Source organism: Dendrobium catenatum, unplaced genomic scaffold (assembly GCF_001605985.2).
Source record: "Dendrobium catenatum unplaced genomic scaffold, ASM160598v2 fragScaff_scaffold_911, whole genome shotgun sequence".
Lineage (NCBI taxonomy): Eukaryota > Viridiplantae > Streptophyta > Magnoliopsida > Asparagales > Orchidaceae > Dendrobium > Dendrobium catenatum.
The window spans coordinates 968,403-996,341 of NW_021319373.1; the positions used below are offsets into that span (position 1 = coordinate 968,403).

At 36.6% G+C, this 27,939-nt stretch overlaps 1 protein-coding gene across 2 annotated transcripts; it reads right to left on the reverse strand.

The window, feature by feature from the left end:
- Nucleotides 1-6: 6 nt before the first annotated feature.
- LOC110109604 (FACT complex subunit SSRP1) lies at nt 7-27,860 on the reverse strand. 2 transcript variants are annotated; one of them, XM_020840762.2, is made up of 16 exons: nt 27,466-27,860; nt 26,958-27,143; nt 25,062-25,167; nt 23,982-24,118; nt 19,897-19,980; nt 19,712-19,806; nt 19,485-19,593; nt 19,233-19,319; nt 19,003-19,098; nt 1,757-1,954; nt 1,510-1,661; nt 1,282-1,429; nt 929-1,027; nt 653-829; nt 503-581; nt 7-413 (listed from the first exon to the last, which is right to left on the reverse strand). In XM_020840762.2, the coding sequence occupies exons 1-16, from the start codon at nt 27,517-27,519 to the stop codon at nt 283-285; spliced, it is 1,938 nt and encodes a 645-aa protein (XP_020696421.1). In that variant the 5' UTR covers nt 27,520-27,860; the 3' UTR covers nt 7-282. The 2 variants fall into 2 exon arrangements, with proteins under 2 accessions (XP_020696421.1, XP_020696430.1); XM_020840771.2 differs by lacking the exon at nt 27,466-27,860 and adding an exon at nt 26,635-26,768 and having other exon boundaries at nt 26,958-27,099.
- Nucleotides 27,861-27,939: the final 79 nt, after the last annotated feature.

Consider the following 27,939-nt stretch of genomic DNA (forward strand, 5'->3'; position numbering starts at 1 on the left):
AATGCAAGAACTGAAGGATCTATCTTTCTCTCTTCCAAGAGAGATATACTTGCCAAATTGATTACTCTACGAGTTACAGTCAGTAACAATTAGGCGATCAAAATCACCAAAATTCTTAAGAGAGAAGGCTATTTGGCAAGAAGTAAAAACTCTTAAGAGCAGTTATTTCAACATACTGTACTTCTTCACCAAATTAAAAACCTACCCAGTTTACAAACGTTCATGGTGTCAGCTCATCCTGTAGTGACTTCAGTGATCAAAGAAGTTATAAAAGAAGAAAAATTAGTCACTGCCACTTTCATTGCCAGAATCCACATTAATTGCAGGTCCACCGCTCTTGTATCCAGCCATGGCTTCCTTGTAACGCTTTGCATCAGCCCTGGCCATTGCTTCATAAGGCTCTTTCTCCTCCGCTGCCACAGATAAAAAATGAAATTTGATCACAAAGGCTGAAGAAATTCATCTGGACTTCCAAAAAAGTACAATCTTTTCAATCAATCACCTGACATCTTCTTCCATCTCTCCCCAAAAGCTCTTCCAATATCAGTAAATGACATTCCAGGATTTGCTTTCTTGAGATTCTGCAACAAACATATCCAACAAATATAATATGCTCGATTTTAAATGCCAATGCAACGCATTCGTAACTGACCTCTCTTTCAGCATTTGAAAAGAACATAAAGCCAGACATTGCCCTTTTTGGTGCTCGTGGATCTTTCTTCTTCTTCTGCTTTCTCTTCTTTGAATCATCATCTCCATCTTTAGACTTCCTCTTTAAGGATGACGCTTTACTCACAACTTCCTTTTTAGAATCTTTCTTAGAAGGTTTCTGAGTAGTGGATTGTAAGAAACAACATTTTCAACATAAGTAGATCTACAAAATTAAATTAAAATGAAACATAGTATTAATAAAAATGTTCTGATTTACTTCTTTCTCAGCCCCACTTTCAATAGCATCAGATTCCTCCTCTTCAGAAGTATCAGTTGGAGATCCACTATCATCTTTCTCAGCAATAAAATCTTCATCCTGAAAGCATGCAGATAATCAGAAATGAATTCCAAAACCACTTTAAGAAAGAAATAACTATAAATGGATGCGTCATCGCACATAGTAAACATAGGCTTCATTTGGGACGGCTTTCTTGATGCTTCTTAAAGCAGCTTTCTAGTAAAAAATTAAATTTTTTCAACTAGAAAACTGCTTCAAGAAGCAGCGAGAAAGTAGTCCCAACCGAAGCCATAAGCAACTTTCATAACTACTAGAGATTATTGAACACACACCTCATCATCAGTTTCCACGCCACCAGCAGCATTTTTAATCCGCTCAAGATGTGGATCAACAGCATCATCATCATCATTATGAAGAACAGCAGCAACACCATTGGTAACCCGTCCATCACCAAGGTTCAAGATCTTCAATCCTTTTCCACTGTATTAAGTGAAAAACTGCATGTATTAGGAAAGACTATACACATTAAAATGCTGTGTTTAAAGAATAATTTGATTAACCTAATAAAGTCAAAAAGGTTGTGATATTCATTTCTTTGGATATTTCCAAATAAATGTTCATTGTCATTCTTTAGCTTAATAAGCAGATCAAAGTAGTGTGAAGAAACACTTGAGCCCCCAGCGCCATGCCGTTCGAATTCAACGTACTCGATCTGCATAGGTTGGCAGGAGAAACATACCAGTCAACTCAACTAAAATTCAATTTTAAGGTAATGTAGCACCGCAGGAGCCCGCATGTAGCCGATACCTCATCATGTAAAATGAGAGTTGGAGGTTTAGGCAAAAAGAAAAATCCCTTTTCAAGCGGATATAGCAATCCATCTTCAGCTTTAAGGGATGATTTCACTGCGTAGCCATCTTGACAGCTTCGGAAGCTTCCTGGTTTAGTGACCTTCGCACCAGATAAAGCATTCAGTATTCTGGTGAACTCCTCATGAATTAGCCCCTAAAAGTGCAAAGAGAGGATTAGCATTGCCTTCTGAATTACCCAGCTAAGGTATCAACAAATGCAAAGTAATATAATGCAAAGAAAACTATGTCAAATAGCCATCTTCTAGACGGAAGAAGTATTTCAAACAGTTATGCAAACATGGCAGGATCTCGGTCAAGCCTCCCAAGCAAAATTTGTTTTTCAACTTGTACGATTTACAATCATTTAATTAAGGAAAAAAAATCATTTAATTAAGGAGATTCGTTATTTGTTTTTCATAATAGGATTTAGGATTTGTTTCCCTGTTTATTTGTTCTCTTAAATATTTTATTCCTTTGTTATTTGCTTGAGGTAAGTGATACGATGACTGGCCTAGTAGCAAGAAATAAAAACTATCCAGGAAACAAAAAAAATAATGAAACCTAAAAGATAATACTACCCATTTCTTCTAGCATTGCCAATCCCAAGGCGATAGCAAATACCAGTTGTTGGTAACATCAACCAGAGATGAGACCCAAAGATGGGAAAAAAGAAGCGGGCGACGATTGTTATTGCAGAGGTACTGCAAAAAATAAACCAGTAGGAACCAAACCCAATGATCACATTGATGGCTTACAATAGGCCATCAGAGGCATGCAAGCATTGGAATACGCCGTGATAGCAACAAAACAACATCAGCCACAACATCTACAACAGCCCCAATAACAAATGCAACTTCAGCTATCTCCACAGTAATCTAGACAGCGAAAACAAATACAAAAACAGTCCAAGCTGAAATTTGGACAGCAGAAACAGTTGCAGCCAGAGGCAAAGGCTTTTTTGCGGACGAAAGGGGCAAGGTCGTCGCTGTTGGCGATCGCCGTCGACAGAAGAAGAAGATCCTGCTTCTCAGACTCCCCGACGGCACCGCCGCGGGAAGGTGGAGGAGCTAAGGAGGAATCCGGCAACGATTTTCTCCTCATCTTTCCGGCGGTGAGGGAGAAACGGATCTAGACTTGTTTCGCTTCAGAGTCTAATTATCCGGTGTTGCAGTCGCGGTGGTTGTCGAGGCATATATTTCTGGACGCCGATGACGGAAAAATTTAACTGATTTATGGCTTTTCCACAACAAGCGAATTTTCATTGAAAATTTTGACATTTACATTTTTTTTTCATCTCAATATATAAGGGTATAAAGGTAATTTATTTGCATAAAGCTGCAGCACAACAACTTAACAGTTATACTTCCCAAACAGAATATAATGCTTTTTATACAACAATTTTTGAAAGCAGCTTTCTGTACAACAATTTTGCAACCTACTTTACAGAAAACTGCAGTCGTCCCAAACGCACCCGTAGTAGACGTAGGAATGCATGATAGAAAAAGACTGCATTTATTTCATTTTCAATGAACTCTACCTAGAAGAAGCAACTTAAGCTTTGTTTGGGAAGGCTCTCTTACTGCTTCTTAAAGCAGTTACTAGTACAAATAGTTTTTGTACTAGAAAACTGCTTTAAGAAGCAGTAAGAAAGTCATCCCAAATGAAGCCTTCTTAATCAACTCTCGTAGAGATTTCTACACCTTAAGCAACTGTCGCAAAAAAGTTATGGAACATGAATTCTCACTGAGGTAGCACAGTTACCAAATCGGATTATCTATTAGCACTCACTGTAAAAAATTAGAGATACGATGACAAGTAATTGATGATGGAGAAGGGGGGCATATGAATAAGCAGATCACTACTAGTGTTAGTTTCAACAAAAAAAAAAGGTCGTAGAAGGTTGTTCATCAATTATAAAGCATTGAATTATAAAAAAAAATAATTACCTATTGCCAAGGATTGAGTTGATTGATCACCAATTACAACAAATGATATATTTCTCCAACATGTACATCGAATCCATCTACAAAACCAATATCCACATCCAAAAAATAGATACCTAGAAGACAACCACAAAGTGAGGGCAAGGTTGATAGAAATTTTAATTTAGCTTATTTGGAATTGGCACCGCTCTGTTATGGCAAGAGGGGGCCTAGGCAGAATCAAGAAGGGAGCCAAGGGAAGGGTGTTTGGCCAGCCTTGTGGGGTTCAAGAGAGCGGTCATGCATTATGGAAAAAGGAGAAATCAAGGGGAGCTATTTAGGGAGGTTTCCTAATTATGATTGATGTGCTTTGGAAGGTTTTAATTGTTTAGGAATATTTCCTAAATTATATTTATGCTGTTTATGAAGGTTATTTTTGTGTTATTGTGTACTAGGGTTATTTAAGAGAGAGATTTGTCTAGGATTAGGGTAGGAGATAATTTGTGCTTGTTGTAGGTTTGTGAGAGAGCCGATCTACGTCTCGAATAGTAGATCAATTGTATCTTGCATTATTTGTTGAAGAGATAATCAAATTTCAGCCCTAATCTTTGGATTCCTACATTTTTCTTATTGTTTACTTATTGTTTTTACTTCCAATGCGCATCAAATTGGTATTAGAGCGAGGTTTTGGGAGATATGGCAGTAAAGATGACGGAAGCATTGGTATGTGAAGTGGAGCAAGTCAAATCCGGGATGAATGAGAAGTTCTCAACAATCAAAGGAAGATTTTCAACCATGGAGGGAAGGTTTTCATCCATGGAAAACCGATATGGAGGATTGGAGGAGATGATGAGGAAGCTCTTGGAGAAGCAATCAAAAACTCTGCGTTTTAGCCGACGATTCCGTTTGCTAACCCTAACAAAGATTTGACTGGGATTTCCTTGGTCAAATAGAAGGGAAAGGAGATTGGACGGGAGGAGTTTGATGAGGAGAGTTTCTTTCATTAAGAACCACCTCCTAGGGCTCTATTAAGAGATATTTCAGGGTTTTTGGATGAGGGGACTGCAAGGAGGAAAGTTTTTGGCGGAGGTGGTAGGGTGGCCGACCATTATGAGAGCCATTTTAGGCAATGGGAGTGAGCCATCGGAGGAGGAGGTGGTCAAGATCCACCACGTAAGGCTCGATAAGGGGCGGAATTGGGCTTTTAGATTTTGGGGAGGGGAGGGGGGGACTGTCGTGGTGGAGTGGTCAACCACTATGGAAGGTCTTTTGGGAAATGGAGCAAACGGCCGGAGGAGGGGGACAAGTAGAGCCATGTGGATTGGGTCATGCGAGGCGGGTGGAAGAAAAGGTGGGATTCCCATCCTCAATATACGGGGGAAATATGGAGGGATCACAACAACTACTACACTTGATGAGGAAGAAGCTATTGGGGCAATGTAATGCTAGGGTGAGTAAGTTGAAGATACTGGTATTCAAATGGGAGGATACACATAAGGTGGAGAGGTATTTCATGGTGAATGGGTCGAGAGAGGAGGAGAAGCTTACATCCACAGGGCTATGTCTGGAAGGGAAAGCTCTCGCTTGGTTCCAATGATGGAAGGCTAGATATTCGATCTCATCGTAGGAGTTTAAGGATTGCTTGTTGGAACGTTGGGATTTACTCCAAATCATACCATGAAGGTAAAGAGGCAGATCAAGCAGCAGCCAGTGGTGGTCTTGGTGGATAGCGGGGCTACTCATAACTTCATCTCAAATTGGGTTCTAAACCAATTGGGATTGAAGTTGGTGGATACAAGGAGCTTTGGAGTCATGATAGGAACAAGAAAGGTGGATAGGAGTAGGGGGATTTGCAAGAGGTTGGTGCTAATACTCTAGGACCTACATAATATGGAAGATTTTCTTCCCTTGAATTTGGAAAGCGTTGATGGGACCTTAGGGATGAAGTGGTTACAGATGATAGGGGAAATAAATGTGGATTGGAAAACTTTGATGATGGAGATTCAAGTGGAGGGGAAGGTGGTGTTGCAAGGAGATGCAAGTCTATGCAGAACCATGGTTTCACTCAAAATTATGGTCAAAGCGATACAGGGAGAAGGGCTAGGCTACTTGATGGAGTTGTAGAAAGAGGAAGTTCCAGAGATAGACCAGCCACTCCTGCAACAATTCAGTAAGGTGTTCCCATTACCTTAAGGCCTATCTCCCCCAACGGAGCATGAGTATGGCATCAACCTAAAAATGGGGTATCCACTATCAGTGTTCGACCTTACCAGTACTCATAAGTTCATAAAGATGAAATTGAAAGGCTAATTAAAGAGATGTTGGAATGGCCATTGCCTAAAACCCTGAAGGAGTTGAGGGAGTTTTTGGGACTCATAGGATACTACATGAAGTTTGAGAAGGGATACAGCTCTATAGCATGGTCATATATAGAACAATTGAAGAATGATAGTCCCAAAAACCACCCAGGTGTTTGAGCAGCTAAAGAAAGCCATTCAAATGTCCTTGTGTTAGAGCTACCATATTTCAATTAGGCGTTTGTAGTGGAGACTGATGCATCAGGCTATGGGTTGGGGGCAGTCCTCACGCAGAGTCAGAGACCCATAATTTATTTTAGCCAGGTTTTAACTGTTAGGGCCAGGCTGAAGTCGGTGTATGAAAGGGAGATGATGGCAATAGTGTTGGCAATACATAAGTGGCGTCCTTACCTGTTGGGGCGACACTTCATAGTCAGAACCGACTAGAGGAGTTTGAAGTTTCTGCTAGAACAAATGATATAGCATCAGCGGTGGCTTTCCAAATTACTAGGTTATGACTTCGAGATCCAGTACAAGCCCGGGCTGAAAAATAAAACTGCATGGGAGCCAAACAAGAGGATCAGGAGGCATTTCTCATCCTTCTACCTTGAGAACAAGGTGTGTTTTTAGAGAGGGAGTATTTTTATGGCAGGAGGAAGTGGCAGAGCCAGCAAGTTTTTATTTTGGCGGGGGGGGGGGGGGGGGGGGGCAGGTTTGGGGTGGGAAAATCAAGTTTGGGTTGAACCTGATATTGACCCGCAGCTATTTGACCCGACCTGAACCTATTTTGCAAACGGGTCAGAAATTTCAATCCGGACTCAACCCGCTGGTAAATCAAAGAATCGGAAGGATTTCTAAGGAAGGTGAAGAAGCGTCAGGATACCTTCAAAATGTTGGTTCACACAAAAACACGACAAAGACATGGTGAAAAGGAATAGCAAACCCTAAACAGGCTTAAGATTCTCCAAACAGCATAGAGAAAAAACCAAAGAGGATAAAATTATAGAAATATTTAGCCAAAACGCATTTTGCGCCCCAATCAACTATTTTATGCTCACACTTTCCATTTTTGGGTCAAAACCGAGTTTCCGGGTTGACCTGAACCCGACCCGGAATTTGAAACGGATCGAAAATTTGAACCCGAACCCGACCCATTCTTAAAACGGGTTGACCCTAACCCAAAAAATCTGGGTCAAGTTTTCGAGTCGTGCCAATCTTAAAACGGGTTGACCCATTCTTATATATAATGTAAAAGCTGATGTACTGAAAGTGTGACGGCTCCATCATTTCTGTGTATAAAAAAACTACATGCGGGAGTCAGGAAATGGTGGGAAAGGCTTTTTAGATTTCTATGGAATAATAAAAAAATATAAAATAAAAAAATTATATATATATATACATACATAAACGAGGAGGGAGCGGGGATAAGGAGATAGCCATAAATAAGAATATGATAAGAGGAAGGAGCGGGGATAAGGAGACGGCCATAAACAACAATACATGGAACAAGTTGAGTCTTTTTGAAGATATTATACTCATAGTTTATCTCAAAAAGTAAAAGTTTGTATGTCTTAAACTTACATAGATTTCATTGTGGGCGAAGCAGAACTTTCAAATAGACCTAGCCAAAGTCTCAATAATCTGAGGATAATCCAAAACCGTACACAATTTCGAACTTCTATGGAAACTTGTGAGTTGTGACCATATATGCAAGTTCATAAATTATTTCACAATATTGGTTGTATCTTTACATGTGCTTATACATATTGGCAGAACCTTTTAGTGGGGAGAAAAGTGGAGAATACCTTTCAGCAACTCAAAAATAAATATTAACACTGCATTCTCAGCCTATATTGTTCATTTGAGTAAAGAGACGAATGTGTCTAGCTATGTTATCAATGTCACCCTCATCAACAAAGATCGACCAATCCTATCATTTAAAGATGTAGCATGGAAACCCCAACTATTATCTTACTTGTAACAAATTTATTAGTCTTATATTTAATTGTAAACATCACAGTCATTCTCTATTGGGAAATGAGGCAATCTTACACACTAATCATCAAACATTATTAATCCAAGTTGCGATAGGCACTTGGCGTCCTACAACAATTCAACAGGGGTGATAAAAGGAATGCACATAATAAACTGAAATGCTTTCCTAACTTATAAAAAGCACTTTCATGACCGTGTTTGTGGCCATGTCGGTATTGTCCATACACTATGAAGAGTGTATGTTATAAACAACAAACCCAGATGACTTGGAGGCTCCTGACCAAGGCAAAACAATGGGCTTCTTTACCATAGGTATCATTTATGTATTATCAAAGGATACCAACCATTTAACTTGGATAAGAAAGGCACACACTTCAAGCGTGGCATAAAAATTTAAAATGGAGCAAAACCTCTAAAATTCGAAATGTTACATTTATTGGCCAAAAATGCACTTAGGTCTGCACCAATTCATTGCAATGAATTCTCTAATGCACTTCAAAGCAATCAAACCAAAAGACAAGTCTCTATACACCACTTCCAATATTCATCCCCTATTAAGAATACATCTTCACGTACTAATTGGGAGGGCTACAAGATATTCGACAAGGACTCAATTAACTCTTAATTATCATCAATCATTTTAATAAGATGGTGTATTAATTCCTTGAAAAAAGCTTATTACAAGTAAGGAATCAATAAGTTATTTTCTTTAGCACGTATGGAACACTTTGAGGCTACACACCACTACTATTTCTAACAAGGACAACATATTCCTCAGTACCATTAGAAATTTCTATGGAAGTTGATGATCACAAAATATAAGAAGAAATGCCTTTCACACCTTATAACGACAATCAGGTGAAGGTAATGAATAGGATAATGATTTGGATATTATGAGGGTATAACTCTCAGCATCTAAAGACAGGGATGACAACATCTTACATCTTATTTGCTTCAATCAAGGAAATGTATGGACCAACAATAAAATCTCCTATTGAGGTGCATCAAGGGTTTCTATTACAAAGTTCGTTTGATATAAATTTCTTTGAGGATATATAATGGATAGCAATAGTAAAAAGCCAAAAGTTTGGCAACGACATCGAATTGTAGAAGAAATATGGAAGATTATGATAGGAAGTGGATGTGAAAATAGCAAGTGAAAGAGAAGAAAAATGTGGGAACACAAAGATAATGGATATTTTTTTTTCTTCAAAAACAATACAAGATACAATTGATCTACTAATCAAGAGGTAGATCGACTTTCCCACAAACTCTAGACGCTGCTAGAAAATTCACAAAAACCCCTAGAATAAACTTCAGCAAAACATAAACTTAAATCCTATACAAACTCCCCCTTAGATAGTCATAACACATAAGAAACATAATTAGAAGCTTCCTAATAAAAACCTCCCTAACTAAATTCTTCTTAACATATAATAAACATAATTGGAAGCTTCCTAATTAAAACCTCCCTAATTAAATCCTTCCTAACATATAATAAGCAGAATTGGAAGCTTCCAAATTAAAACCTCCCTAATTAAATCCTTCCTAACATATAATAAAAATAATTGAAAACCTTACTAAATAGTTCTCTCTTATTTAGGAACCTTTATAAACAGCTTTCCCTTGATTCCTCCTTACATAATGAATAATAGCTCACTTGGGCACCGCAAGGTGGGCCCCCCGGCAATGCTTTCAATTTTCTTTGCAAATTAACAGCTTCCTGAATAGAATTGAAATTGCTTCCTGCTCCATCTCTTCCCATAAATCCCATTCAGCAATCAGGGTAGACCACACTGCTAACAAATCAGTAATTTTTAAGCTATTCACTTCAACCCATTCGGTAATGAACCTCATGACAATGCAAGCAACGTGAGGCATCGGCAATGCATGATGATGATGTTATGTTCCAGAAACAACAAATTTATGATCATCCACATTCTTAAATAACAGGCATAAGCTAAGCCTTCTGTGATAAATTCGAGAATAATTTATCAGTGGAGGCCCAACCAGATCTCCGTTCCCGTTTTCTGGATGATGGATATTATCCAGTAGAGAACTTTTCCAAAAATGTGCTACATCAGCTAAAGCAGCTAACCCGCATTCAAGCACCTGAGGCCAAGGTTCTGGCATAGGTGTTATGTCCCTCAAAATAACACTAGCTATATTGGAGACAAATACAGGAATGTGAACAGAAACCTTATCAGCCCAGCCTCAATCAGAGTCTAAGAAGATTGAAACAGAGATTTCATCTCCAATACTAATCATGTTAACCAGAACTTGCAAGAGGGGTGCCCAGCAGGTGGAAAACTTTCATTTTTAATAAGTTATGAAATGGCTCCTGCAGCAGAAGCACGAACTGGATAATAATTGAAACCTCCACCATTAGACCAGGTATGCCTTTCCAATGAATTATAGATATTTGCACTCATAGCCTAAATTCAATCATTTGAATCTTCCAGCTCAATCAATTTGATGTCAATTTTGTCCTTTGAGAACTCTATATTAGCAGCCTCCTGTATCTCAACCTCAACATTTCTATCTTCAAAAATACCCACCCTAGTAGAAACCAAATGTGTTTTCACTGGTTTTTCATTCTCAGATGTTGGCTTGGTTTTCATGTCTTTCAAATCTTCATTTTTGGATTCTGAAAACGAAGGTTCTTGGGATTTGGATGTCTCGGTAGAATCACTTTACACAAAACTTAGGTTTTGATCAGCATTATTAGCTTGGCTTCGCAAATTTATTTTGCCCTCTTCATTCACATCTTTCTCTTTATCGATCAGTTTATCCTTGGAGGGATCTTGTGTACCACTTATTGAACTCTCACTCTTCCTCTCCTCAATCATTCGCATCTTCAACTTTCTCACCGATCGTCACTACCCCAAGTAGCTTCTTCCACCTCCAGTATAACGGTTCATGTGATCCCTTGATGCGAGCACACTAGTTAGAAAAGCCAAAATAAGAGAACAATGGACAGAACCTAACCAGACTTGATTCAAATCGTAGAAACCATCTATAACATCCGAAATCCGACGAAGAAAACTAAAAGAGAATTCAAAGAAACAAAGAAAATAAAAACAAGCTATCCTCAGACAACCGACAGAGCGGGTTCCTCACATGCATCGAAATGTAGTTTAAGTAAAATAAGTGCTTTAGGACTAGAAAACCAATGGTGCACGATCAATCCAAACTCCTCCAGCAAATGCACCCAAATCAGCCAACAAACACCACTAAAGCTCAAGAAGAAGAATACAGATGGAGTGAAACTTGCAGAGAGACGAAAGAGGTTAGAAGCCGAGACGAAGGGTGGAAAGAGCTCGCAAGATTTCCAAAGAGATAGAAGAAGAAGAGATGGAACAAGCTCGCAAGCTTTTCCAATAACCCCCAGGTCAATAGCAAAATGCTTTTAATCTTCAACTACTCCTCCACAAAACATCTCATATTTATAGGTAAGAAAGGAGAATGCCAACAGCCACTTTAATGAATTCCACAAGAACCCAAGCATTATAAGTCACGGATTTCCCCCTGTTTTTCAAGGAAAAACAACCCAGTCAAAGAACCGAAGAGGCAGCCACAGGACCAAAGAGGTCCGCACATAACCGAGGCGCCAAAAGACACGGAAAGGCCCCCCAGCTCGGAAAACCAACAACCAGCCGGAAAACCAAGGAGCAATGGCACGAAATTCATCCAGCACAGGAAGCCCAAACATAGCCATGGATTCTCAAGAGACAAGGGAATATTTTCAAGAAGAAAGGGGAAGGAGAAGGGACAAGTCCACTCCAAAAATTGAATCCAACTTATGAGCTTACCTTTTGAACATTAATGAGCTACAAAACTTCAACTCATAATTAATGAGCTAGCAACTAAGAAAATGAGCTCAACTTCAATGAACCAACCTCCTCCACACATCACCATGGGCTCCAAAACCGTGGACCAGCAGCAGCCAAGGACCAATCAAGTCAGCAAATCAAAGGTCTACCAAGCCCCAAGCACTACCTACCATAATCATTGGATGCTTTCCCATCATTGGATAGCTAAAAAAAAAAGAGAAAAGAACATAAAAACATACTAATGTTCAATACAAAATAAAATACATAATATTTGATAGAATCATCCCTCCATATTTTCCCTTGTATCGATAGTGGGAATCCCACCTTTCTTCCATCCTCCTCCCATGACCCAATCCCCATGGCTCGGCTCATCTCACTCTTAAGTCGTCCACTCTCCTTGCCCAAAATGCCTCCAATAGTGGTTGATCACCCTACCACCTCCATTACAAAATTCTCTCCTTGTTTTCCCCCATTTAGAAACCCTGATTCGCACCTTATCGAATCCCTGAGAGGTGGCTCTTGATGAAAGAAACTCTCCTTGTCGAACTTCTCCCATCCGATCTCCTTTCCCTTAGATTTGGCAAAGGGAATCCCATCAAATCTTGATTAGGATTAGTAATCAGAACCGCCAATAGAGTTTTTTATTGCACCTCAAAATGAGCTTCCTCATCTTTTCCTCAATCCCTCTCAATAGGCTCTCCATGGTTGAAAACCTTTCTTCCATGGTTGAAAACATTCCTTCAATGGTTGAGAACTATTCCTCCATCCGAGATTTGATTTCCTCCACTTTGCCTTCCAACGCATTCACCTTCTTTATTACCATCTCTCCGCTCTCATACCAATTTGGTAGAAAGTGAATGCGAAAATAGCAAGTGAAAGAGAAGAAAAACCCTAGACGCTGCTAGGAAACTCACAGCAAACCCTAGAATTAACTTCAGCAAAGCATAAGCTCAAACCCTAGATAAACTCCCCCATGAATATCAATAACGCGTAAGAAACATAATAGGAAGCTTCCTAATTAAAATCTCCCAAACAAAATTCTTTCTAACATATAATAAACAGAATTGGAAGCTTCCTAATTTAATCCTTCCTAACATATAATGAGCAGAATTGGAAGTTTTATAATTAAAACCTCACTAATTAAATCATCCCTAACATATAATAAACATAACTGGAAACCTTCCTAAACAGCTCTCCCTTTATTCCTCCTCCTTACATAATGAATAATAGCTACTCTGCCACATTAAAGTTATTTGATCCTTCTGTATTAAGGGGATTAATAGAAAAACACGAGTGGCTCCTATTATGGAAGATTTTATCACTGAATTGTAATGTCTACTAAAAAAGAAATGCATTATCAATAAATCACCCCAACACAAAGGCAAATTGAAGTGAAGCTTGCAAAGATGGGTAAACTCTCAAACGAACCAAGTGGCTCCAAAAATAGTGAAGCACTTCCCCCATCTGTTACTGTTTGTAGGAGAAAATACTCCTATACAGAAGAGCCATAATCCAGAAACTAAATGAAAGCATGGAATTACCATCTTTTTTTTCTTTTTTTTTTTTTTTTTGCAAATTCGTTATGGCAGCAATTCTATTGGCTTGAAATGCTGATAGAATTCCACAAGAAAAAAATAATAAGCTCAATTAGCACTACGAATTAGTTTGTGATTATTAATTTATAGTGAATTTTTGGCAACAAATCTATAAAAATTTTACTTAATGCTGATGGGTTTTATTTGCATGAAATTTATTGGAAACCTGAATTAATTCCCAAGCATGATGTCTTCATCTCATTTTCTCAGTATTTTGTGATTTTAGAATCCCTAACAACCTCTCGATGCCACTGACAATTGTCCCTCAATTCCCTTGTTATCCTCCCAACTTATTTCTAGCTCTGATGCACCGACACTTCGTTTTAAGAGGGTATGCAATGTCGGACACGGACACGCGTCCGACATGGCGAGACGTGTCGGACACGTCATTAGTGTGACCCATTTAAAAAAAAATTAAACCGTACCGGACACGCATGTCCGCCTATTTGTATAATTAATTAATTAAATAAAAACCCTAATCCCTGCTATTCAATATTAGTCGGTTCACGCCCGAGTCTTCATCTTCTCCTTAATCCCGTATTCCTATTCGTATTCGTGGTCTTCCCAAGAGATTGAGGAGAGCAGCGGTCGGCTGAAGATCTTTCCTGCGAGTAGCGATCGGCTGGAGATCACACCCTTAGTTTCTGCGCGCAGCCGAGGGAAGCCGACACCAAACCGCAGAAAATTTTTCAAACATGTAAGTTGATTTCGCCATTTTTTTCTCCATTCGCCATTTCTCTTCATTTATCAATGATTCCATAGATTTGTGATCAGAAGAGCATATTTTTTAAAGTATTTTATTTGTTTTGGATTAAAATTACTCTTACAATAAATATTTGTTTATTTAATGCGCTTTTGCTGCGTATTCACTGCGCTTTTGCTACGATTTCGCTGCGCTTTCATTCTTACAATAAAAATTTTTTTCAAGTCGAATCCTGCTAGGGGGCAGCACCCCTTGGACCCCCGGTATAGCTGCAAATTTTTAATTATTTTTTAATATGATAGTCATAACGCATGATGCAATAGTAAAAGATAAAAGTAAAATGCCACCCAATTTAATTATTTTACAATATGCCACCCAATTTATTAAGCCTTTATTTTTTTTACTTCACCAATGAATTTAAAAAGATAAAAGTAAAATGAGCTCTAGTGCTGATGGGAGTGGTACAAAAAAGCCATATGTAGAAACTGATAAGTCATTATGAATTCATGTTACAAAGTTAGGAAAAGCTTTTGAAGAATGAGGGAATGTGTCATTCAAATGTAATTATTGTGGTGTCATCTACAAAGGATCTTATTCTAGAATGAAAGCACATCTACTTAAGATTTCTGGTCATGTAATTAAAATGTGTCCTAAGATTACTACATCACAGTTGATTGAATTGAACAGACAAATTGACGAAGCTGAATCTAGGATCAAAAGGCCACTTCCTAAAGAGATACATTTGTCATCTACCCATGGTTCATTCCACACTTCTTCTTCATCTGTTGGAGTTGATCATTCATTATCATATAGAAGTGAAGGATATGATTCAAAGAAAAGAAAAGGAGTTGCCAGTAGTGCTTTAGAGAAGTCTTTTAACATGCAGCAGCGAGACGAATTGGATGGTGAAATTGCATGGATGTTTTTTTCACCTGGACTTTCTTTCAACCTTGCAAGAAATTATCATAACAAAAATGCATTCACTTTTGCATGATAACAACCTTTGCAGGTTATGTTCCACCTGGCTACAATGCATTAAGATCAAAATTATTTGAAAGGAAAAGAGCACATATTGAAACATTGTTTAAACCAACAAAAGGTGTGTGGAAAGAAAAAGGAGTCACTTTGATGTGTGATGATTGGACTGATCCTCAAAGAAGACCACTCATTAATTTCATGGCCGTTACAGAGAATTGTCCAATGTTTATTAAAGCTGTGAATTGTGAAGGAGAATACAATGATAAATATTTCATTGTCAATTTGATTAAAGAGGTGATAGTCATTATTGGGTCATCAAATGTTATGCAGGTATAACAAATAATGCACCAGTGTGTAGAGCTGTAGGATTGTTTGTGGAGCAAACTTATCCTCATATATTATGGACTCCATGTGTTGTGCACATTTTAAATCTTGCTCTAAAAAATATTTGTGTAGCAAAGAATACAGAGGCAAATGAAATCATGTATATTTAATGTCATTGAATAACAGTGGTTGCAAATGATATTTTTTTTATCAGGAATTTCATTATGAACCACTCAATCAGACTTTCAATATTTAATGATTTCTCATATTTGAGAATGTTAGCTATTGCTGAAACTCGTTTTGATTCTGTAATAATCATATTGAGAATATTCAAATAAATAAAAAATACTCTTCAATCTATGGTGATTAGTGAGAAGTGATTTTGCTATCGAGAAGATGATGTTGGGAAGGCAAGGTATGTGAAAGAAAATGTCTTAAGATGATTTGTGGTGGGATGATGTAGATTATATTTAGGCTTTCACTGATCTGATTTATGACATGTTGAGAGAGGCTGGCACAGATAAATTATACCTACATTTGATTTATGAGATGTGTGACTCTATGTTAACAAAAGTAAAATAAATTATATACATACGTGAAAGAAAGTCACTTAATGAACACTCAAGTTTTTGGAGCATTGTCTATATCATTCTTGAGAATAGATAGACCAAAAGCAACACATCTGCATTGTTTGACTCATTCATTAAATCCAAGGTATATTTGTATTCATCTTTTGAATTAATTTTAAATTATAAATAATTTTATATGTTTTGTATTATTTGAATGTATTCAAGTAAATAATGACTTCAAGAAGACCCTTAACGTGTCTCACCACAAAAAGATTTAGAAGTGTCAAATATGATAATATATGCTTGAAACGATATTTTCCAAATGAGAAGGAGAGAAGAAAGATTAATATAGAACTTGTAAAGTTTTTTAAATATTTAGAGGATTTTGGTGATCAAGAATCTTTGATTGACAGATGGAGGATGAATCCAAAAATGTGGTTGTTGATTCAAGGAGCTTCAGCACCGCTTCTTCAAACAATAGCAATAAAACTTCTTGGTCAAGTATCATCTTCTTCTTGTTGTGAGAGAAATTGGAGCACATACTCATTTATTCAATCGATGAAGAGGAATAAAATAACTCCACAATGAGCTGAAGATTTAGTTTATGTGCATACAAATCGTTGCCTTCTATCAAGGAAGACCCCACTTTATATGACAGGTGATAACAAGACGTGGGATGTTGCTAGAAATGGGTTCGAGTGCCATGATGATATGGATTATTGGATGTTGCAAATCTTTCTCTAGATGAACCAGAGTTGGAAGAAATGATATTTAATGATTATGATATTGAAGGCCAAAGACCAACCTTTGAATCTAATTTTATCATTCCATGATTCCATCTATTGAGTAGTTGAACCTTCATGTTGTACTAAATGGTATTTTATATATATATTTTTGTAGTTGTACTAGACATTTTGTATTAAATATTTTTATGTTATAAGCTAAACAATTTATCATGACATTGATTTATTATTGCTTGCCATTTATAATATGATGTCACCTTAACTTTTATATATTATATTAAAAAAAATTTACGCCGCACCCGTGTCCTATATTTTTAAAAAATATCGTGTCCCGTATCTGTGTTGTGTCGTGTGCCCGTGTCGGTGTCAGTGCTTCATAGATTTCTAGGTTAGATTGAAGAATTTTCAACATATTACTCATTTTTTGTTCTTGTTGTATGTATTTATCACAAAGAAATAGAAATTCTCCCTCGAAGAATCTTCCAAACACTGATAATTTATTTCTTTAAATCTACACATTTAAGATCATTTCTCTTCAAATTTCTAAATTCTTTGAGTTCCTAACTTCTTTAATTTTTTTTTAGGATTTTTAGCAGTTAAGCTTTTAGATTTTTTTAGGGGTTATGGTCTAATGATTTTAAGGGCTTTAAAAAATATTACTTAATGAAAACATAAGAGGCTGAATATGATATTTGCATGAACGACTTAAGTGTGTGGTTTCCTTCATGGATCCATGTGGCTCATTTATGTCTCTCAATTGATTTGGGGATAGCAAGCCTTGTGTGGTGTCATCTAATGATTTTGTCAAGTATTTTGCTTATAGCTCATCATTTTAGAACAACCATGATGACAATCAGTTAATTTTATTAAGAATACTTGAAGGAAATGCTTTAAGATTCAAGAAATGCAAACTCGAGTGAAAAAAACAAGAGCTCCAAGGTCTCCGTATAAATTAGAGTAGAAAGCATTTGAATCAGTTTGATCTTACCAATAGCTTCAAATATGATGACCGCATATCAGGGCAAGGAATAAAGCAATCAAATTTCTTCCTTCAATCCAGTCCCTAACATCCAGTACTTGTTACTCTTCCTATATTGTTTTCCTGTCACAAGCATTCTCTAGGACCAACCAATAGCCTCTGAGACCACCCCAAAAAAGCCACTATCTACCTCCTTGATGCATCCAATGGAAGCATTTACTCATACAAGGGGCAGTGAGAACTGCATGACTGGTTTCTCTCCCAGTAGCAAGCATAGTACTTGGAAAAATAATCAAGTTACACCATCAGAACACAAAAATCTCTCACCTAGTAAAGCATGAAACTCTTGAGATTGCGTTCATCAATATAGCTCACTAATTCTCCATTCCATCAATGTCATACTATAACAAAAAGGTATCAGATGCACGGATATGCAGCCATCTTTATTAGAAGGCACAATTCATCTTTTGTGTGTCAATGCCAAGTCAAAATTATCAAAGTCATGACCTCCGAGCACCTCAATAGTAGCCTATTTGCGACAACTAACTGGGATGAAAACCCATTTGAATGATAGATTTTACTTTCGTAAAACTATCCATCGTATATTCCCAATGCTTAGGCATTGCCAAATATTTACAGGGAAACTCCTATCTCACGAATACGCATTTTTAAGCCATTAACTGTCAGTAGGTAAGCTACCAAAGATTTCCAAATTACCAATTACTACATGTGAAGCCCACCACAGATCATGATGTCCTTTGCAACAATTAGGACATGATGTCTTTTGCAATGATTAGCATATCAGAAAAAGTATAGTGTGGTATATCAAGATCATTTCTATATGCATGCTAAAGGCTGCATAATAAAAAAAATAAAAAAGGCTGCATAATAATTTTAGTTTAGCTAAATCTTTCTAAATGACTTGAACAAAACAAAAACAATCCACCTCACCTACCTCTTAATCCTCCAGTGGAAAACAATGCTTCCTTAGTTCCCTTGTACAAGCTCAGAATCATTTCTACTTTTAACAACTCACATATCACCAGGTATAACATCCAAATTTCTGTATTAAACTCAATTAAAATATATTCTCCAAGTTGTTTAGCATCTACTTTATTATTCATGTATACACTCTATTATGTTCCATGTGCAATCATTTACAATAGATAAGTTTTGAAACTGTCCATGCATTAATTTTGAAAAGAAAACCGAGAATTGTATAGAGTTCAATAACATCTCAAATTCAAAAGAAACAAATAATTACCTTATACGACATCTCCGTCAATTTTCCCTTAAACTTTGTTGCCAGGAGTTCCTCACTAATTGACAAGGTACCTTCAACAACACTTTCTGTCTCAAACTTTAAAAGCACACACAAAAAAAAAGGAAAAAAAAGAATCGTGTTAATAGATTTTAATGGAAAAAATGAGCTAACGTCTATAACTTTCTGAAGTTTGATGATTTATACAACTGGGAAGAAAATCAAAGTTTTACCTGTATGACAACATGCGGATACATAGTTTGCCCTTTACGGATTGGTGGGTCAAGGGTAACCACAACAAAGGTATGAGGCTGATTGGACTGCATAAGGCACACCAAAATAGCAGTGATTCATAACTAATCATATGGAAACAGTGTTATTTTATAATGCATTAAAATGCTTTTAAACGGAGAGATATTTGAACAAAAAATTTACTGGGTGGCATGCATCAACTAACTAATTCATTCATAGGCAGGTTTGAGAACCTTAGGCAACCGAAAAAGTCTAACTACACTGCTGTACTGAATTTTGAAATCATTGGCCTGCCCTTGGAGCCTCAAGAATGAAAGATGAAGTTCGATGCTATACCGCCCTCTGCAAGAAATATTTAGAAATTTTCACATATGGGAAGGATTATTGTATAGAAGAGATAATGAAGAAATACAAACGATTACTAGTAAAATACAATATTAAAAAAACATATTTTATATACCTTGGCGTTAGGACTGCAATACCATCAAATGTGACAACTGCATCTCCACTTGATGATCCAACATCTGCCCTAGCTAATATTTTGTCCAAGAAAACCTTCAAAACCAAAACCAATAAATCAACACAGGTTATTCATTATTTACATAATTAACAAGTTTTTATTCGATGAGTTTAGAATTTAAATACCTGAGCTGGAGGATGGTTCTCATCTCCAACAAACTGAGTATTTGAATTGGGTATGTGAAAACATAGATCCATCAACGAGTCTTTCTGTAAAGAAAAAAGTATTAGTTAAAGGATACATGCAATATTTCTCAACAGCATATCTTTAAAATATTATCAGAATGTCAACTGAGAGAAATCGTAGAAAATACTGTAAAAACTGCTATGAAAGTAAAAATAGCTAGTGGGAGACCATAACAAATAGAAGCTTCACTTTGTGGAGAAAATATCATATAGATGCAATGACGGAGGTAAACAAAAAAGGTGAAGTTATTTGAGAATGAAAAACAAACAAGAAGGATGAATGCAGTATTTCTCGACTGCATGTAATCAAAACGTTATCAAAATGTCGACTGTTAGAGAAATCATGAAACATAATATAAAACTATGGTGAAAAAATAGCTAAGGGAGAATGTAACATATAGAAAGAAGCTTCATGTTGTGGAAAAAATATTAGGAAATCAAGAACAATTTATAGATTTAAGTAATTTGTGTCCGTAACTCATTCAACATTCGTTGGTTGGATGCATCAAGGGTATAAAATAAGAAGTTTGCAAGGTCTTACACTTTATAGGGCATGATATTGAAGTAAAATGGGTGTGAAATAAAACTTGGAAACATTTGAAATATCCCAGAAGAGGACCCACCCCAAAATGCAACCTCAGCTCATCCATCCACTCTCACTAATGACAATCCCAGTGTCGGTTTATAATCAACAAGATTGTATCCGTATCGGATTATGCCATCTTAGTCATAGCAGACCATATCAGAGGATGGGGGATCAGAGGCAGATAGGATGCTAAGGAGCAGTGATTGTGAGAGCTCTGCTGATGCTAATGAAAACTCAAATCTTGTATATGTTGGAGTCAAAGAGCTTCATATAATCAATGAAGGTGCAGACTTTGAAAAGCACAGTTACTTGCATAAGCGGCAGTTTACGCCGATGTAGCATACCAAGGTTGGTTCATCGTGGCATCTTTTTTCCATGCCGCACCTCATTTTGGTTGGAATAATTAAATCTCTCTTTTTTCCTTTGAAATATCATATTCTAGATAAATTCAACCAAACAAAATAAATCATTTCACATAATCTATATTGCATCCAACCAAACACTTCCAAGTAAGATATAATTTTATGTACATTTTCAAATTGCATTATAGATTTACATGTTCTAAATATATTACCAAACAAACCTAACTTGTTTAAGTTTCATTTCACTATTTCATCGTTTTCATTTTCATGTAGAACAAACAAAAAATTGAACCACATGACAAACAAAAAAAGCAGGTTGAAAGATATCCCTTCTAGTTATGCCATATCATATCTGCATATAAGCGACATGTATGTGCATATGAGCTATATATATATATATATATATATATATATATATATATATATATACATATATAGCATCTCACAAGAATAATGAATAATCAACTCTATTGGGTTCACCAGGTCAGCTTAGCTTATTCAATATGCCAGAGAAGCCTAAAACCTGATACTCAACACCAATAATTTATGTTTACACCGCATATCCCAAGAACTTCTTTAAATTTTCAAAGGAACTTTAGGCTCTCGTCACTAGTTAGCTAGGTCAATGCCCCTAAATAGCTCATTGCCCATCTTTTCATAATTGTATTCCTTCAAATAACTGCAGCTCATCATCACCAAATGGCTTAGGCACATTAATTATATTCTACCGCCCAATAAACAATTACTAGTATAGCTCAACAAATCAATTAAGTACAATCATTGAATGATTCCATACTTTAAAAAAAATGCCTTTATCTTATTAGACATGTGTAATATCATCATGCCACATTACACTACCAATGTCACAAGAATGGCTAATACCCACAATTCCCGTGTTCTACAGACAAACTATGTAGATCTCCACTAACTTTTTTAACTCTATAAAATCCATGTCATTGGCATCTGATAGCAAATCATTTCTTGACATTATTCAACAATTATTCAAGCTACCTCTTATAACTAATGGGATAGAAGGAAGTAGCCATTATAAGGCACTTGGATACTTCCAAGGACATGATGTTTATTGAGAATTGAACTTTAAAAAGTTATTTAAAGAATATCTCTTTTTTGCCAATTCTTGTCCCCTTCACAAGCGAAGTAGGCCTCTTGGCAGTCAAAGGCTCCATAATGAAAACCACCTGTACATTGAGTAGTGGATGTACACTACAAAAGCAAACCACTTAAATTTCCCTTGTTCATATAATATTGTCTTCACTTTCTCATATCCCTCTCTCCGCCAAACTCCCCCAAAATAAAGTCAATCGACTCAACAACTCCATATTTCACTCATTGGATGTCATCTTGTCTACGAGTTGCCCATCAATACCGCAATGAGATTCTACAGTTTATAATAATGTGAGAAGAGTGTTAGCAATAACAAAGCAAAGGGAAAAAACAATTTGGGTTGGAAGAACTTTGAAATCAACAAAAGTGTGACGTTGGTAGTATGAGTGTTAGCGGTGGCATATAAGCAATCCTATAATTGGGTCAAGGATGAGATGAACTTCATGGTAAACATTGAATGGTCAGAGGTGCAAAGTGGTGGTCAGAATTTGGAAGGGAGGTGGGGTTGAGCGAGGATGAAATGGGTTTCATAATAAAGATTGAATGAAACATGGATAAGCAATGTGGTAGTGAACATTTGGAATGGTGGGAGCGACAATTGAAGAAAAGGGGACTGCTACGATGATAGCAAAATGCGAATGAAAAAGATAGTAGTCAGTTGTGGTGTAAAGGTTGGCATAGACTACCCTAAGGGAAAGATAATAAATAGCTGGGGAGAAAGAACACTATGGAGTGGACTACAACTACAATAAGTTTAGAGATAGATATTTACATGAATTAGGATTTTTGTTTTCTTATATGAACAATTGAATCAAATACAATTATCCAACTTGTAAGATATTTTGCCCTTGGAATATATAAGACAATCAAGGTTGAATCAGAAAAGACATATCCTAATCCAAGCACATACTTAACATGGCTCAATCATAGCCATCAAACTTGACTAAGATAACAGGAAGCAATTTCCACAACCGCTAAAGGTAGCAAGACCTGGGTTTTTTTTCAGGTTTTTCTTCCCGATAATGCAAAATTTTCTCCTCTACCGATCTATTCCTTCATCGAATTGAATAAGATAACAGGAAGAAATCTCCACACAGCGAAAGGTAAGCCATACCTAGGGTTTTTTCAGATTTTTTTCCTCCCAAGAATGCAAAATTGTCCCTTCTGTGGATCTAACCCTCTCTTACAACCAACAATCTTTTCATACATAATATTAGGTTCATCTCCTTCATTCGATGCAAACTCTGTCTAGCTTTTTAAGAAGTTATTTTCCACTCCTCATGAGCATCATGTAAGAGGTCAAAGTAAACAAGAAGGCAAGGCACCCCCCACATCTTATTCATATCTTGCACAACCAACATGACATGAATCACCCAACCTAAAGGATTTTCATAATTAATTCTATAAATATATTTAATAATTACTCATATAATTGGATTGGTAATCAATTTAAATGAAAGAAAAATTTTGGACCTAGAGAAGAGTGGAAGTGTAATCCATTTTGCTTCATGACCTACAAATGAATCACCAATAAATTACATAGGTCGCCTTCTATACAAATTTAAAGCTAAGTATAGCAAAAACTTAAAAGCAAGCTAGACAAAGGAAAAGCACTACTAGGTTTAGGGTAATACGGGTAATCCCTCTATGCCCATGAATTTCATTTCTATAGGATAGAAAAAGAAAAGCCTTGGCTCAAATCATTGTAAGCTTTCAACTATTATTATTCAGATTGTTAACTAGTTTTGATAAGCATATGATGTTGTCAGAAAAGGGAGAAATTATTTTTGTTAGTAATGATGAAAGTAAATAATGACTCTATGGTATAATAGCATGCACATAAACAAGGAATTTAACAGCGCAAAAAAGCATGATCAGTAAACAAAAATGGGCATGATAGTAAACATCATTGGCTGCGTGAATGTTGCCTGTCAAATATTTTGATAAGTTACCTCATTTGCACCAGTTGTGTCATCCACATGGAATTCCAAGTAAACATCATTTTTCCCTTGCAGATGTGATTGAGCAACGTCAGCAAGAGAAATTTCAAATGCTTGCTTAGAACCAACTAGAAATGTAAGCATGTTTCCTGCAACAATTTACAGCAATTAAAGGTCAACATGCATGTACATTTGAAGAGCATAAACAAACCCCAATCATAGCCTGGAAAAGTAAAAGAGAAACAGGAACGTACAAAAAATAACATCCATCAACATTCCATGACTACGCAGAGAATAAACAGAACGCTCAAGACACAAAGCTAATTGAAGAACCATTAGTAAAAGAGACTTCAAAAAAAATATTTGCCGGGTAAAGACATGACTACATAACAATGACAAGAAGAAGTGTATAAAGATAATAGAACTTTTTTTAAAGAAAAACTGCGCTGGCAGAGAAATAGCCTCAGAACATAAATATTCCAAATGCATGTAAATTTACAGAATAGGATTTCAAAAGAAGAAAAAAATTATAACATGTACATCACCGCATCACTGTTGTCTAAAAAAGGTCATCAATATGATATAAACTCAACAACTTTGCAAAAAATTAAAGACGATCAACATATTACTATTTTATGTACGATGTAACTGAAAAGGGGCTCATGCTTAAAAACTTGTTCGAATATTTTTATTCCGTTCAACACAATCCAGATGTAGAAAATTTCAGAATCCATTAACCATCCAAAAACAGTAAAACCAAAGCAATAAGAATATGCAAATGGTACAAATAAATGTTTTGAACAAAAAAATAGTTGCATTTTTTGAAATGAACAATGAGATCTGCAGGCATGTTGGTGTAAAAAATATGAATGGTGGAGAGAAAAGGTCAAAGGTCAAGATGGTGCCTCGGAGAAGGTCCTGTAACAAGAACCTCCTAACCCAAAGATATGATGCTTCTGCTGAAAGGGAAAAGTTCAGATTATAAACTATGTTTGTAAATAAACAGAGATATATCAACATAAAACATAACATGGCATGTTGATTGCAATATTTTCTTTTTATTACTTCCACGTTCACAATAAGTCATCATACCATTTATTTCAACATCTCCCCAATTTCGACCACTGACTGAAAGCTGCTTCTCTTCAGGCTTTACTCCGATATTTTTCTCTATGAAGCTGGTCAAATTACTAACATCCTGTGGAACCAAAACAAAATAAATATAAATAATGCAAATGATGTTAAATGGGCAAATAATAATCATAACATTTAAGAGCAAGAAAATTATATACTCATGCACTGTGAATAAATGAGTAGAAACAAATGGATGCATAACTCCCTGCATGTCATACTGCAAGCACAACTTGTTTAGCTACGTGATTAAAGATAGTGAATTAGTAATTTCAACACATCAAACAACAATATTAACTGAAGAGGACCAAAACATTAGTGAGTTCTACAGATGTGAGAGATCACCTTTACTTTAACAAGAACCATGTGCCCTAAATGCAAGGTTTCATTAATGATCGACAACAAAGTGATGATCATGCAGTTCTATGCCATCTTAAATAGCTTCTTAAGATCAAATGGTAAAAAAGATTGCAAAAGCAACAAAATATGCCCAAAATAATTGCACATCCCATTTTTTGATATGCATCACAGATCATTAGAGTTTAGTGTAATGACAGACCAACAGAACAGATACAAGTTAAAAAACAATATTCAGTCATCAACTTATAACTCTCCACATGCATGAGAAGAAAGATAACAGTTGCAGCATGAGCAAAAGTGTTGTAATGGGTAAGAATTCTAAGGAAATTAAATAAAAAGTGCAAACAAGAACATACTATGTAGTATTTTTATAAGAAATATCAAAAGGGAGCTCAAGGAAATTTCAAATTCCAATGTGTTGTTTTGCAATGGAAGATTAACATAAATCCATGGCTTCAATATGTGCATAACTCTAAGATTTTTTTTTTTAAATGCATCATGAATACTCAAAGATTAAAAACATGACAAAAATTTTCAAGGGTTACATACACATCCAGATGCTAAAGAATACAACCAATATAAAATTTTCATAGATTACATACCTAAATTATTCAAGTACTGGGATGAAAATAGATTTTTTTTCCTCAAAACAGTGAGCAATAGGATTAAGGCATGCCAATCTTCTCAAGATTGTGGTACTTGTGGGAAAGTAATTAGAATAGCAGAATGCAACAACAATGATTTGGCAAAAAGGAAGGGTCGCAGAGGAGGCAAGTAATAAGAAATCAAAAGGAAATAGCAAGTACCAACAAGCAGTGTAATAAGTACCCGCAGCAAATCAATAAGGTAGACAAAGTGGTTAAACACATCAACAACATCGCATTGAGGAAATAACAACATGTAGAAATTAGCAATTCAAATTGTGACTGAATCTAAATCCCATATTTATCAAAATAAATTCAAATGGTTGAGTTAAAATCATGCAATAATGCATTAAACTTAACACGCTAATCAAAATACTTGAAAGCACAACTCATTTGCATAAGAGCCAAAATCATATGCATGTCTTACATAGAACAAACTAAAGGAAAGCGAATGCATTGATAAAACTTATATAATTCTTCATTTTCTATGCTTTTGATATGAGTATATTTTCACATTCCAGCAAGCTTACCCCTAATTATATTGCCAGATACTCCGGATTTTGCATGAAACCATGCTTGCAAGCAAGAATCAAACCAACGGAAATCAGGTTCAGATTAAAGCCGGCAGATCACACTCTTTATCAGAACTACCATCACAAGCAACCTATGTTTTCAATTCAATAAATAACATGGAAATAATCAATAAAGCTTACATGTGGATTTATTACCCAAAAGGTAAATACGGCAAATAGCTCAACTTTTACCAAACAAAATTACCGCCTAATCTCCAACCAATCTCAATCCAGAAGACTATTAAGGCTTGTAAAAACAGGAAAGACGCGGAAATACGCACCTGTTCACGAAACCCGGTGAACTTGTAAGACAATCCATCTTTAACCCGGACTCCAAACTGGTAAGCCCTGGGAACCTTCATCCAGCTCACACCAGTAATATCAGCCTTGTCCACCTCGACCACCTTCCCACCACCCGCCTTTCTCCATGCGACTCCACCAGAATGGACCCTAAGCTGCCCAGGGTTCTGCAAATAACGGCAAATTCATGAAATAAATTTGAGTGGTGCTAATAGAAAAAAATTGGATGATACTTCTCCAGTTTCAAAATTTACAAAGAACCAAATACCAAAAATCTACTCGAAAAATCAGATCAAAAGCAAACGGCAGAAGGGAGTCCAAACTCATAACTGGGAAACACAAACGAAACGCACAAAATCGATTAACGCGAGAAGAAACAGACACTTTAAGAAGAACTTCACCATCTCTATTCTTTAAAAAGGTTGTGATTAATGGGGAAGAAAACCCTAATTCGAGTTGGGGGGGTGAGGAGGGAAGGGTGAGAATTACGGATCCTCCGCGGCCTCCGAGAAGGATATTGTTGAAGAGATGTCCGTCGCTCATCGCTCAAGACCTCTTTTCTACGCACTGATGTAGCTTCTTCTCGTTCTGGTTCTGGTTCTAGGTCTCGAGCTGCCGCAATGTCTCGCTCTCTCGTTCGCGCACTGGGCAACAGTGGAAACAGGGCTTCTTTACAGGACAATTTATAGATCGGTGATATTCAAAATCTCCCGTTGTTGCTTCCGATCAAAATCTCGTAACTTCCGACCCGACAGGAACGGAAAATCGTCGAAGGAGCGAAGTCGAACAGCCACGAAGGAGCCGAAGTAGCGACGCGCGCAAATTCTACACCTCCTGCAAAGCAACAAAAGCCGAACAGCAACGACGAAAAGAAAAGATGAAAGGCCAACCCTAGACGCCTCAAAGTTATTATTGCTTACTTAATTAATATAAATTAAACAATTAATAAATAAATTAATTAAT

Coding starts and splice junctions, on each gene's coding strand:
- LOC110109604 (XM_020840762.2), bottom strand. CDS start 27,519: ATGAGCGACGGACATCTCTTCAACAATATCCTTCTCGGAGGCCGCGGA. Junction 1,955..19,002: donor TGACGGAGATGTCGTATAAG/GTAATTATTTGT, acceptor TTGCACTTTTAG/GGGCTAATTCATGAGGAGTT. Junction 414..502: donor GAGATGGAAGAAGATGTCAG/GTGATTGATTGA, acceptor TATCTGTGGCAG/CGGAGGAGAAAGAGCCTTAT.